Source organism: Etheostoma spectabile, chromosome 12, assembly GCF_008692095.1.
Source record: "Etheostoma spectabile isolate EspeVRDwgs_2016 chromosome 12, UIUC_Espe_1.0, whole genome shotgun sequence".
Classification (NCBI taxonomy): Eukaryota; Metazoa; Chordata; class Actinopteri; order Perciformes; family Percidae; genus Etheostoma; species Etheostoma spectabile.
In genome coordinates this window covers 6,688,854-6,703,898 of record NC_045744.1, presented here as the reverse complement: position 1 = coordinate 6,703,898, position 15,045 = coordinate 6,688,854, and the positions used below count along the sequence as shown (strand labels likewise).

The following is a 15,045-nucleotide window of genomic DNA, read 5'->3' as shown; positions in this document are numbered from 1 at the left end:
TTTAAATGGAAATCCCCCCCCCCACCCCCACCCCATATCCTCTGCATCTTTACCAGAATCAAAAGGACGCCTGACGGCCGCAGCAGGCTCCTTGATGCAGAGGCAGAGAGCTCAGATGGAGACAGTCGTCTGATTTGGATGCAGGACGCGTTCATCCCAGTTCTGTTGCCAGCCACATTTCATATCCATTACATCTTGCTTTCTTTTTGTTTCATTTTACACTTCCTGCACCCCCACCACACCTTCCACAAGCTCCCAACACAAGTATCACCTCGCTCATATATGTTTGAATGTACTGCATTATCTGGGATTTTAGCTGTTAGCTCCAGACAGAATTATTTTGTAAATTACATTGATGTCTTTGTAAATTCTATTCTATGTTTAATGTTATGGGCCTACTCCAAAAAGCTTTGGAGTAGCTTATTTGGAGTTCCCCATTTTGCACAACCTACTTTGTACCTACTGAAATTGTGTCTTAAAGTGCTCATGTTATGCTAATTTTCAGTTTCATAATTGTATTTAGGTTATACCAGAATAGGTTTACATGGTTTAATTTTCAAAAAACACCATAGTTTTGTTGTGCTGCACATTTCTGCAGCTCCTCTTGTCACCCTATGTGTTGAGCTCTGTTTAAGCTACAGAGTGAGGCATCGCACTTCTGTTTCATCTTTGTTGGGAGTCGCTCATGCCCAGTAGCTAGGCAAGGACAACTAGCCATTCAGAAGTATGAGGGTGTGCCACGCTAGCAGCTAGGCGAGCATTATAACGTGTGTTACCAAGTGACGCACGTTCGTCATGGAAGTAAAGGCTGGACTACAGTAGAGCTGTTTGGAGCAGTTTGTGAACAGTGTTTTCTGTTGGGATTGTAGGATGGTAAGTCCCTGGGGGGGGGGGGGGGACTTTGGGCTTTTTCACTTTGTAAAACTATTACATGCACAAAAACAAATAACTCAAAACAGAAAAAGCAAAAAGCACAATATGAGCACTTTAATGATATGTGTAATTAAACTGACATCCTGAAAACCAGAGACACCGACCCCCCCCCCAACCCATCATTTGTTAAACGGAATCTCACACTCATTTGATTTGATGCGCAGGTCTAGCAAACAAATAAGATTTCCCTAAAAGGTTTTGGCATCTCTTCTCTCATCCTGTTTCACCGGTCAGTCTCTTTTTCGTGTTTTATGACTTGCATTAACTTCTAATTTGCATTTCTGCTCTGTGCATTTAGCACACCTGCCAATTACATCACCCAGTGGTGGAAGAAGTACTCAGATCATTTAAGTAAAAGTAGCAATACCACAGTGTAGAAATACTTTGCTACAATGTAAAGTTCATGCATTCAAAATATAGGTTCTCATAACGCAGAGTGGCCCATTTCAGAATAATTAATGTATCATTGAATTATAATTATTGCTGCAATAATATATTTTATTGTTATAGCTGGTAAAGACGGAGCTACATATTACTATATATAATGCCAGGAAGTTTGTCAATTTCCCCAAGGAATCCATACAGTCTTATCTTTATACATTTGTTGATTATATTTTGTACTATTAATATGAATCTGAAGTAACTAAATGTCTCAAATAAGTAGTGGAGTAAAATGTACAATACAATATACCTTTTGAAATTTAGTGAAGTATAGGCCTAAGTAACCTACAAAGTGGCATAAAAATGGAAATAAAGAAGTACCTCAAAATTGTAATTAAGTACAGTAAAAGAGAGTAAATGTAATTAGTTACTTTCCAAAACTGAGATCACCTATGTACAGTGAATGCTTGTGTGTGCTTGTAGAGGAGGAGATGTAACTTGTAGAAGTTGTTAGAAATTTAGTGCACAGTCTTTGGCAAAATTGAGGTAAAATTTTGTGTGGTAAAACATTTACGTTCTGTCCTGACTTTTATGGCGTTTGCTCATTGGGTCTCAGGTGGACCTCGGTTTGTTTATCATCAGCTCGCTAATGATAGCGAGTGTTCCGTCTCACAGGACCAGTTTAAAACATCCTTCTCCTTTCTCCTTCAGATCCCCACAGAATATAAATAAGTGCCCTTGTAAATAGTTTACAATCAATAAGCACGGCCTGTTAGCGCTGAAATGCGGCACATCTATTTTATTTTTTTTAACTTCTCGTTTTCCGCGGTGACAACTTTAGTTTATTATGCATTCCTGGCAGAGGAAGCGACAGTGCAAACCTGTTGGTATGCATTTTAAATGTGCAACAGCATGCATGTCGAGCATGCATGAGTATGTGGGCACATGTGGCCGTTTGCCAATGTGCTTTTCCTTCCCTGTGTGGTTCTTTGCTTCACACATGTCCATTAAGGAGATCCCATTAATCACAAGAGACTCTCACCCGTCTCTTCACCTCATATTTTTGACTTAGTCATCCACAAACAAGGTGCTCTGTCAAAGACTTCAAAGTCACTTACATTCCTCCCCTATCATTCCCATGCCACAGCCAGGGTGCTTTCTAAACTGCTCCTAGCCTTTTCATAGACAGTAACAGAGTGTTGACCTTGTGGATGAATTGAAGGAGAATTCTACTGTGTGTCAGCAAAGCAAAGTGACTGATTGGGAAGGGTAGAATATTAGAGCGCACTGATGTGTTTGTGTGGGTGGGTGGTTTTTTGTATGCATGCTTGGCCTGATTTTGGCTCCAAAACGATGAAGAAGGGACAAATCCTGCTGGTATGTACTGAATCACTGTCTGCCCCCTACCCACTCAAACACATATGTTCACAGATAAACACACACACACACACACACACACACACACACACACACACACACACACACACACACAGTGACCTCCAGTGCCCCAACACCGACAGAGACCTCTGCCGTTTGACGGTGTGTCCTCAGGCCCAGATAAAGTCAGCAGCCAGCCCTTCACAGAGCCTGTCCTGCCTCCTGCGGACCAGCTAGACGTTTCCACACAGCCGACCTCACCTTCCCAGATTCATTTGCACAACCTGCTATGCACTGCTGTGTCTTATAAATGACCAGTCACACACAGTGTGACTCAATTAGCTAAAGTGTGGAGCCATGGGAGCAAGGATACAGATATGCATACTCTTAACAGCATTGATTTTGATAAGGCATTTAAAGCTGCAATAATCATTATTTTTATATAATGGGAATTGCTTGCAGGGAAAAACCCACAGAATTGCCACCTGGTTGCCATTTCCCTTGACTCCACTTAGCTTTTTAGCATCTTTCAACTAATTGTTTTTATAGCTTTAGGGCCCACAACTGTGTTAATTCACAAGTTCTCTTCAACCCCGTTTCCAGTTGTAAAGGCAGCTGTTTAAAAAAAAAAAAAAATCTGATAAACCAACTGTACACTACCTGCACCACTCACACTCTCACACACTAGCCATCGTATCTTTTTTTTTTTTTTTTTTTTTTTTTTTGACACACCTCTGACTTGACCGCCCTTCAAACTGACTGCTGTTAGTTTTTAATTTAGCCTCTTGCCACGAGGAAGCGTTCAGATGAGTAATGATGACCTTACACCATCCTGTCAGCACACCTTAATTAGCTCACCTGCTTTAATAAGTATTAGAGCTCGGTGATATGGAAAAAAAATCTAATGTATTGTTGACCAAATACCTCAATATTAATATTGTGACAATATTGTAGGGTTGACAATTGGTGCTTAAAAACTATTTTCATTTTTTGATGTAAATATTTTTTTATTTTTTTATATTTTATAAACAATAATTATGTTTATATAATACCTAAGTGGGTAAAGCAAATAGAAAAGCTAGAACAGTCTGGAAAATTAAAAAAAAATGTACGTCACTGTAATCCAGCCATTAAAACCAAAGACAGATAACTATGATATTGACTTATATTAACTATGACACAATATCCAAAATCTAAGATGACATTCAGTCTCGTGTCACAATATCGATATATTGCCCAGCCCTAATAAGTATAGATTTAGCTTAAAAAAGTAAAGACACAAATTTTCCAGCATATTTCAAAAGGTCAGTGGCACCATTTGCTTCATAGATATTCACATGTATTTTTTTTACTTTCTCCTTAACTTGCTGCCTTGATAATTTTTTTTTCTTTTTTTAATATATTTTTATTGAAGGAATCGTTTAAACATGGGTTGTACAGGGTAACAAGTAAATGGTAAAGAGTCTTCCCTCAGGGTTTTCTGAAAGTTTAAGCAACAACACAGCAAAAGCCAACAAAGCCTAAGCTACCCCATCCCCATCCAGCAGAAGATAAAAAAAAACAAAAAAAACATTGTATAAATAACTAAGAATAAGTAAAAATGCCAGCAGAGAGGAAAAATGAAATAGCGACAGTCGACAAACAGAGAAAAAGGGAAGAGAGAAGCTTCATACTCAAGTGCAAGTGGTGTCGCCCTGGCCGTTATTTGACTCACACGCCTCCGACCACTTGACCAACAGAGGATGCCATATTTTGTGGAAAGTTCTTTCTGTGTCAGACATCTTATAGCGGAATCTTTCCATGTGTAGTACGTTCCATAACTCTTTAAGCCATTGCTGAACGGGGGGGGGGGGCTGGTCTCAGATTTCCACTGTTGCAAAATGATGGGCCTGGCCAACAAAGCGCATAGGGACATGGCTTGCCCTTCATAGTTTGTAGAGTTGGGATTAGACACCACTGAACCAAAGATGGCAAGGAGTGGGTCAGAGGCAGTAGTTTTGTGAAAGGCCTATGAAAGGTAGTCAAATATGAGAGACCAGAAAAGAGTCAATTTTGGACAAGACCAAAACCAATGAGTGAGGGTCCCTGAGTGGTGTTTACATTTAAATCACATTTGGGAGAGATTTTAGGGTATATGGCATGACGCCTGGCTTTAGCGTAATGAAGCCTGCGGACTACTTTAAAAATTGTATTAAAGAATGTCTAGAGTTTATAGAACTGCCATGAATTTGATCCAGAATCCCCTCCCAATCTGAAGTTGAAATTTCAACGCTACGTTCCTGCTCCCAAACGTTCTTCAGCTTTACAGTGGACACTCCAACGTGGGCCAATAGGGTACCGTACAGGGAGGAAACAGTGCCTCTGCTTCCTGGTGCAAGGCGTCTAAGACTATCCAGTGTGTTGTGGTTGGGCATACGTTCGTTACATGGTATGTGAGTCTTGATATAATGCAGAATCTGGAGGAACCTTAAATGTGTGTGGATGGTAAGTCATATGTCTGTTGGAGATGTTGACACAACATTAGGTCACCTTCAAGGGATAGGTTCTGTGTGACAAAAATATTTTTGGGCTTTCCAGGTGGAAAAGGCTGGATCTATCAAAGCAGGGGAGAAAGTATGATTGTGACAGATTGGACTATCTATGTAAACTAAGGGCAAGTCGAGAAAAGTTTGAATTTGTTTCCAAATTTGAGTGGAGAATAATTGGATTTTTTATATAAAAGAGTGTTTATTTTTGCAGGATTATTGAGAATTGAAGGGAGGGAGGTGGCACCACATGATCTGAAGCCAAGAGGGTACATCTACCTGATTGAAGTGGGTTGTCGGCGAATCCTTACGCCACTTAAGTGTTGTGTTCAGATTAGCACCCCAGTAATAAAACTTAAAGTTTGGTAAACCAACGCCTCCCTCTGCTCTACACTTAGACATGTGTTTTTTGGATATTCTGGCTTATTGGTCCATATAAAAAGGAGTATATTTTTGAGGTATTAGAAGGGAATAAAGACGGAAATACTCTGGAAAATGTATAAAAATCTAGGAAAGACCACCATTTTTATGGCGTTTATGCGACCGACCATAGACATGGGCAATGTGTTCCAAAATCGGATGTTCTGTTTCAGTTGTTGTATTTTGGATTCCCAGTTACTGTTGAGAAGTTTCCCATACTTGGTCCCTTGCTATTTGAATGGAGAGGTGTGTAGGTAACTAAGGTCAATCAAGTCGGATATGGGCATTAGCTCGCTCTTTCCCCAAATGATCTTATAGCCAGAAAAACTGCCAAAAGGTGTCAATAAGCTGAACTAACGCTGGAATGGATGTTTTAGGGTGTGACAGAAATAGTGTGATGTTGTCAGCAAAAAGGGATATCTGGTTCTCTATAGCATGAAGTTTAATTAGGGCTATCTCCTGGTTAATTTGACTAGCTAGAGATTTAATGGCTAGGTTGAATAGATAAGGAGAACACAAGCATCCCTGGCGGGCACCCCTGTGGAGACGGAATGGTTGGGAGATGTCACTGTTAAGTATTGAGGCTTGAGGGTGTGCATAGATAATTTTTATCCAATTAATTAAGTCTGTACCAAAACTAAAATATTTCAGGGAAGTCAGCATGTACGTTGAATGCAATTACCACAGACTCCTTGTGTTTCTGGTATATGATGTTAAAAGATGACGTAGGTTGAAGTATATATGTCTTCCCGGGACAAAGCTGAGTATTTTTGTTTCCATCTTAAAGGAGAGGTATTGGACAATAGGATGACATTTCCAAAGGATCCCTATCGGTTAAGGATCAGGGCAAGGTTAGCACTATACAGTGAGGGAGGCAGCCCCGATGTTTCCTTGGAATGAATGAACATGCGCAGTAGCAATGGGGCAAGATTAGATGAATATCTCTTATCAAGTTCAATGGTGAACCCATCAGGGCCGGGGGCTTTATTATTAAGAAATTGAGAAATAGCAGTTTGGATCTCCAGGGTTCAACAGCATCTATTGCTTGAGCTGCCGCTAATTTGGTAAATTGGCTGTTCTTCAGAAAATCTTTCATTTTCTGGGAATCAGCAGATTTTACTTTAAACTGGTACATGTCCTCATAGAATGAAGCAAATGCTTTGTTCATCTTGACTGGGTCTGTTGTGAGGTGACCTTGAGGGTTCTTATTTTATGAATGATGCATGCAGCCTGTATGTGTCGCAGCTGTCTTGCAAGGAGTCTCTGGGGTTTGTCACCCAGGTCAAGTAATTTTGTTGTGTTTTAGCAAGCAACAAGCCAACTCTTTGGGAAAGGATGGTGTTATATTCATATTTTAAGTTGGTAATTGTTTCAAGAGTGGCATCAGTGGGGTTATGCTTGTAGGAATCTTCTTGAAGAGAAAGCTCATGTTCTATATGTTTAAGCTACTGCCTCCGTTCTCCTTTTACTGGAAACATTGGCTATGGCATGTCCCCTGATGACCACCTTTAGCGCTTCCTATAGGATAGAGTAATTGACGTCACCCGTATAATTGTCTTTAATAAAGTGAAAAATCAGTTCTTGTAGGAAGTTAGTGAACTTCTCATCAGATAATTGCATGGGGTCAAGGCGCCACCGTTTACATCCAGCTCTAACCTCCCCCACTGTCAGAACCATGGCCAAAGGTGCGTGGTCAGATTACAAAATAGGTTGGTATGTTCCCGTTTCCACTGACACCAACAATTTAGAGTCCAGTAAAAAATTGTCAATGCAGGAGTATGACTTTTATACCGGAGAAAAGAAGGATTAGTCCCTCACAGTTGGATGCTTCCGCCTCCAAAAGTCAACTAGATTGAGGTTCTCAGTCAAAGAGTTTAAGCGAATGGAGGAGTTTGATTTTTAGAGGGATTTGGAAAATTGCTTCTCTAGAAGAAGACTTAACACGCAGTTGAAGTCTCCCAAATATAACATTAGTACTGGAAATGTCTGGAAATTTGGGTTGTCAGAATTGGGCACATACAGGTTGTCAAGTGTTATTGGGACAGAATGTAGGGTACCGACCACTGTTAGAAACCTACCGTTAGGATCAAAAATTGAGGAGAACTTAATAAAACATGTTTCCTGATTATAATGTCCAACCCGCTTGCTTTTGAAGTAAAATTGCTTTAGATAATTGGTCTACCCAGCTGACCTTAAGTTTCCCTTTAGCAGTATGCTTAACGTGTGTTTCCTGAAGATACATCTGCCGAGAGGGTTTTCAAATGTGCAAATACTTTCTTTAGCATGTTTGCTAATATGACCAAGACCCCTTACATTACAACTAACTCATTTATAACCCCTATCTTGCTCCTGAGCTGCAGGAATATTATGTGCTATTGTCTAGGTTTATAAAGTACAGTAAACATGGATTGTCAGGGAGAAAGTTAGAGTAGCATGGAGTAGGTAGCAAAAAATGAACACACAAAAAATAAGAAAACCCTAAACAGAAAAAGGTAAACACTGGCAGTGGTTAAACACATATAGAATCGACTGAAGAACGCCAAATCAGGGAAAAACCTAAGGCACTAACATCTAGTTATTGAACCGAGAAATGCCACACAGCCTACGGGACTAAACTTTTACGCATTCAAAAGGACAAACTCATGGCAGGTAGGATAGGTAGCCTCTGCATGGGCTACGACGCCCGGAGCCTGGGCTGTGGCACAGCTATGAACGTCTGAAAAGCTTCATCTAGAGGTCAGGCTGTGGAAGGCAATATGACGACAAAAACTTTTGAGCCTCCTGCGGGGAGAAAAGCAGTTTCTTACCATTTTTGTGTGACAAACAGCTTAGCAGGGAAGTGTAGAGCAGGTTTGAGACCGAGATTGTAGAGCTCTTTCGTGACTTCTCGATAGTCAGACCGCTTGTTCAACATATCAGGGTTGTAATCCTCGAATATGAATTGGGTTGCCACGATACCGGAGTCTGACCCTCATCTTGCGGGATTCGCGTGTCACCAGGTCTTGAGTTTGGAACCTGTGGAAGCAGATGACCACTGAGCGGGGTTTCTCGCCCGGGCCTCGCTTGGAAGTGAGGGCCCAATGGGCACAATCTAACTCTGTTGTTGACGTAAGAACTTGTTCCCCCAAAACCAAGAGACCGGCGAAGAAGTCTGTGGGACAGGAGCCCTCAATAGACTCAGGCATACCGATGATACATAGGTTAGTCCTTCTGCTCCGTCCCTCCAGTTCCAGAACCTTAGCCTGTAGCTTGGCTTTCGTTTTGGCTAGCACCAAACAGCTCGACTCCAAGGCCAAATTCACTCACTGACTGCAGTGGAATTTGACTCGAGGAATAGCACTCATCTTTACTGGTCGTCAAATATAGACTGAATCGTATCTAGTTTTGACTCAAGGGTTGAAAACACAGATTTGAAGTTGGACAAAAGGGCCGCTCTGTGCTCCACCAGCACGGCAGCTATGGCTTTCATGTTGGGTCTTGCGGCCTTCTTCTCATTGGGATTGATTGTCAGGGGGTTAACAATTGTTGGTGTTTATTCATAAGTTTGTAAAAAGGGGGCCAAGTACTCAGAATTTATATAATAGATGGGAGCGTGAAATAAGCATGGTTACTCCATGCTCATGCAGACCGGAACTTTGCTGCTTTGATAATTAAGCAGAGACAGATAACAATTTCCACTGTTCACCATTATTCTAATAGGACTTATTACTTAGATTCCAAAGATGTGTGCGTGTGTGTGTGTGTGTGTGTGTGTGGTGTGTGTATACACACACAGTATGTTTACTGACCTTGGCAATGTCCTCATGCTAGTGATGAGGGCCAATATTGGCAGAGTGAAACAGACTTTATTAAAATCCTCTGTCTTGCCTGCTGCTAATGTCTGCATGTGATATTTATGCGGATACAAAAATGTATTTGGTGTGTGAGCAGCATTGATTCATGTGTACAGCACATACTATTTGCATTCTTAAATGCAGGAGCCCACATCCACATACTGTATCTACATCCTTCAGTCTCTTATCTTGCAGGAGATGTTCACACCAGAGTGCAAGTTCAAGGAGTCTGTTTTCGAGAACTACTACGTGATCTACTCGTCCACTGTGTACCGGCAGCAGGAGTCGGGCCGGGCCTGGTTCCTTGGCCTCACCAAGGAGGGACAAGTCATGAAGGGCAACCGGGTCAAAAAGACTAAACCCTCGTCACACTTTGTGCCCAGGCCCATTGAAGGTATGAGAAAGCTTGTTGTTTGGAACAGCATTGAAATGACCTTTTTAATGTTTGGTTTGTTCCTTTGTGTGGCTATACATGTACATCCCATTTTCTTTAATTACTTTGGAAAACATTCCAAAAAATGTCACATTCCCCACCCGTTACATGACAATGTGGTATGAAAACTGCTTCCAATGATTTTAAAAACTAAATGCATTCTAAGGCACAGGATATTTAATATGTCTTATGTTAAGCATTGTTTTTATCAAACCAACCCCAACAATCAAGAAAATACTTGGTTGAAAATAATGGTTTAATTCTTGAATTTAAAACGTTTTGGTTAAAGAAATGACAATCTAGTTTAAAGTATGTTTTAACAAGGAGAGTTTGCTAAACAAATCATCTTGCAATGACACTTTTGTGCATTTGCTGCAATGGATTACCTATTGGAAGCAGGTTTTATTGCCTTGTTAAGTTCCAGTATTTAAATTAGTAGATCAGTAGTTGCTCTTAAGTTAGCAAAGAATAAACTATTTATGCTTTTGGGTTGGCAGTGATTTTAACTATACATAATTGATGGTCAGACTCAAAAAGAGAGTATTTTTGAATATCACCTCTAACATGTTTCTAGTGAGAGCCGTGTTTGATACAGATCATGAAAACTTGTCAGGTAATTTGATAAAAAAGTGCTTACACAGTCCTGCTTCTCTGCCTGGTAGAATTATCCCTCCAGCCTCACACCTGACCTTGTCTCTGTCTGCACATCCATCTCTTCAATCTGCTATCCATTGTCCCCTTTCTGAGCTCCTCCACTCTTTTTCCTGTCCTCTCCTCTGCCTCCTTCTCCTTTCTTCTGTTTGCATCTCCACTACAGTTTGTATGTACAGGGAGCCGTCAATGCATGAGATAGAGGACAAGCACCGCTCCAGGAAGAGCTCAGGGACTCCCACCATGAACGGAGGGAAAGCTGTCAATCAGGACTCCACATAGCAGCGGGGGGAGGGGCTTCCAGCAGGGGGAGTGGTCTCATCCTGACTCAAGGGGAGAGGCCATTGGAAAACTCATCGCCCCCACCCTAAATTACGCACCACCATCCCCTGTGAAAAAAAAAAGGCGTTGTGGCGATGAGGAGCTATTACTCTACACCCAAGACAACAAAAACAAAACTGAACTGAACTCTTGCCTGTGAAAATCTTTTAGATGAATTAATATGAAACCAGAGGAGAGATATAAAAAACATTTTCAATCAGGACTTGACCAACATTTTATGCAAAAGAGAAAAAGCTGTGATAAATGAAAGAATGGTGGTCTCTCTTCACGCAAATACAAATAACTATCATTTTCAATTGATTCTGTGAAAAACAAGCTTTAATACATCTTTTCTAAATGCTACTGCACTCCCACATGCTTTGTGTTATTGTTGTCAGTAATATCTATAACATCATCATTCCTAATCTGTTGAATCTTATCATCTCAGTTAATATCATGGTCACTGGCTCTCTTTTGTTTTTAGGACTAGTTATTGGTTTTCCAATTTCTCTCTCTTAGTTTGATCCTGAAAGCTCTGTCACACGACCTGCTCTGTTGTGAAGGTAAGACTGAATGTATTTGATAGTTCTCTGTGTTGTACTACAACAGAAACAGAGTGCTTAGGGTGGGATGTAATTTACTCAGGTGTGTACTGTAAGTGTGAATAAAAAGACAGATAGGGCTGTTTCAAGTACTCCAACAGGAAGTCCCCTATATTGTTCTGCAATGATGGGACAAGACTGATTCAAGCAATATAATAGAAAACCGTCTAGTATGTCTCTAAACAATAGCGATGCCAAGCTGACAACGCATCCCTGTGGTTGGTGTGTTTGTCAGTAGAGAAGACTGGCAAAGAACGTTGTACAAGTAGGTAAAAGTTGGTGTCAAAGTAAAACTGTTTTGATATCCATTGAATATAGTATTTAACATTTGCAAAGATTATTAGGTTTTTAAGTGAAAAGATGTCCAAACTTGTCACAAATGGCAAAGAATAGTATTCTCTCCAAACCAACCAGCATCAGCACTATGAGCCATGGCCAAAAGAAAATGGCCACTTCACATGTACACCTCAAGAAACACAGACCCCTCTCTCTGCTGTTAGCTAGGCTAAAGATATAACCATATAACTGTATTCATGCCTTTAAACTATATGGACAAAATACTTCTGCCGTTCTTTTCTGAGCAGGAGAAGAATGACAGTTGTTTGGGCAGGGCCAGCAGAGGACATGTGTTGACTAGTTTTAAAGACTATTTCTGTTACTTGTATTGTGAAAACATTAGAGATTTCTCAACACTGGTGGACAAGGTGCCTGACTGACTGTTTAATAACTTGCTGACCTGACTTGTCAATGTTTTCAATATACGGACACAATCATTAAGACTTTCTCATCACAATGGAAGCAAAATGTCTCATTGAGGAACCAGTTCGCCTGGATTTAGCTAGGTTTGGGGAGGATGACCTACCATCCCGGTGAGAGTATCTCACCGAACTCATACAGTCTCCATCCAACCTGGTTTTGTGACCCATGAAATGAGCCATTTGCTGCATCGTGGAGGAAATCTTCTCTTTCATAAATCAACATGCTGACAGGGCTGTTTAAACAAGGTGAATTGACTGGTACACCGCATACACCGTGTAGGCTAAATAGCTCATTCCCAATCCCCAATTAGTTTGACTAACTCAGGAAGTCCTACAATTGTTCCGTGAATGGGGCCAGACATAAAATACTGGCCACTCGTTGTCCAGCACCCGTTGCACAAAGCTTGGCCACCGGTGTGGTGTTTAAGGAGATCGGGATGAAGTCGATGGTGTTGTTTATCAATAAAAAAAAAATGGCAGTGTACAGCTATGCCTAGCCAGGTAAGGAAGGTTGCAAAGGGGATTACAGGAGCCGAGATGAAGCATGAACATAGCATGAATAAGAGATGACGTAAGCTTGGTTCAATTTTGAGGCGAGATATTGTTTTAAATTTGGGGAGAACATGTCCAAAACCTTTTATGCAACGTTTTGATCAGTATTTTAGCAAGAGTTTATACAACTCTCCTGTATCTGGTTGGAAATCATATGCTAAATTGATGGTATTTACAGTAAATAGCACACATTCAGTTGCAGGGAGCAAACTGCAGTGGTATATTATCATGGATCTGGTGTAGTAATTGGGCCAGAGTTAATGGTGCAAGTTACAGTTACTGTGAGAGCTGAGGGTAGATTAGTTCAATTTCCACAGCACCTACAGCGTAACGATGATACATACAGTATATCAGACGTGACACTAAAAGTCAAAAGGAAAGACCAGCATATAGAAGTATCTTTTTATAGAGGTTTATATTGGTGCAAATGGAATACATGTCGACTTAAAGCAATGCATGAAATTGGATGTACTCTGTGTCAACCGTTGACGGCAGAATGAGAGGATTTGAGAAAGGGATGACTAAATAAAGCAGGTAAAAATAGATGATGTGAGAAAAGGAGAGCACTTTTCGGGGGGGGGGGGGTATTCATGTATGAAAGGGTGAGCAAAGACATTGGTTGTATGTGATATTAAGTATTATTTATTATTTTTATGTTTGCAGATGATTTCACTGCACTGGAACATGCTCATATATGCATTATGAATTGTGAGATAAAAAAATATGCATTGATAATAAAAATCTGAATGAAGTTAGTGATTGTTTAAGAATAAAGACTATGTTATCAAAAACCTTTCACCTATACGCAGTGATTGATTCCCCTTTAGGCAGTGATTGATTCAATGTGTTGTTGATCACTCTCTTTTTTTAGGGTTGGTCACTTTACAAGTGAAGCAGACAAACTAATTCTATCAACTTGGGGTTTTTATGCGGTTCAAATTCGAAGAATAATCCGCTTCATCTATTAATTTGCCGTGGGTTATTTATCTTCTCACTAGCCCCTAATTCCAATATGTCATTTTGGGATAGCGCTCCTTCGCCCTTAATTCTCCCGTTGTCATGGAAACAGACCCTCTGTGCCGTCTGAAAGGAGAATGAAGAGGAGGAAGAGGAGAAAGATGATGGCTCCCCTGCTTTTAGGATGTGGCTCGTCTTCTTTTGCGTAACAGCAGAGTTGGAGTATGGGGGTGGGGGGTGTTGGGTTTCTTTTTCTCCATTTCTGCTGAGGACAGTGTAAATGTATAGGTACTCACAATAAGAGAGAAAGAAGTCTCTCTCTCTCTTTCTTCTATGCGCCAAAAAACCGAGGAGGGACAGAACAAGACCCAGAATCAGAATCAGAATCAGAAATACTTTATTGATCCCGAAGGGAAACTCTGTGTTTGTAGTTGCACAATATTATAAATAGTGTAGAAATACAGAATAAAGAAATATAAGGAATTGGATACGTACGGTATTTACATAAAGGAATGTATTATACATTATTACATAATTCACATAATTAAGGATTTGGAAGGTGAAAAGTTAAATAATAATAATAATAATAATAATTATGGTATTTGAGATTGCACACATGTCAGGCCAGTGTTATTGCACAAAACAGATAATACAGATAATATTGTCCAGTTTCAACCTCTCTAAGGTGTGTGGTGTGTGTGTGTGTGTGGTGTGTGTGTGTGTGTGTTGTGTGTGTGTGTGTGTGTGTGTGTTGTGTGTGTGTCAGACACTTAGAGGAGGAGTTAAAAAGTTTGATGGCCACAGGCAGGAATGACTTCCTGTGGCGCTCTGTAGTGCATTTTGGGAGAAGAGTCTGTCACTGAAAGTGCTCCTGTGATTGAGCAACAAGCCATGGAGTGGGGTGCGAGACATTGTCCAAGATGGCATGTAGTTTGGACAGCATCCTCCTATCTGACACCCCCGACAGAGAGTCCAGATCCACCCCACGACGTCACTGGCCTTGCGAATCAGTTTGTTGAGTCTGTTGGCGTCCGCTACCCTCAGACTCTGCCCCAGCATGCAACAGCAAAGAGGATAGCACTGGCCACCACAGACTCATAAAACATCTTCAGCATTGCTGCAGATGTTGAAGGACCTCAGCTCTCTCAGAAAATAGAGACGGCTTTGGCCCTTCCTGTAGAGGGCTTGAGTGTTCTTGGCCCAGTCAGTTTATGTCCAAGTGCACTCCCAGGTATTGTAGTCCTCCACGATGTCCACACTGACCCCTGGATGGGAAACAGGGCTCACTGCTGCCTTGGCTCT

At 40.9% G+C, this 15,045-nt stretch overlaps 1 protein-coding gene across 4 annotated transcripts in view; it reads left to right on the top strand.

The window, feature by feature from the left end:
- Positions 1-13,510, top strand: part of fgf12a (fibroblast growth factor 12a) — a 41,058-nt gene extending 27,548 nt beyond the window's left edge. For all 4 annotated transcript variants that reach the window (XM_032531812.1, XM_032531811.1, XM_032531809.1 and 1 more), the window contains 2 exons: positions 9,665-9,863; positions 10,720-13,510. In XM_032531812.1, coding sequence (XP_032387703.1) covers positions 9,665-9,863; positions 10,720-10,835 — 315 coding nt within the window. In that variant the 3' untranslated portion in view covers positions 10,836-13,510. The remainder of the gene's footprint in view (positions 1-9,664; positions 9,864-10,719) is intronic.
- Positions 13,511-15,045: the final 1,535 nt, after the last annotated feature.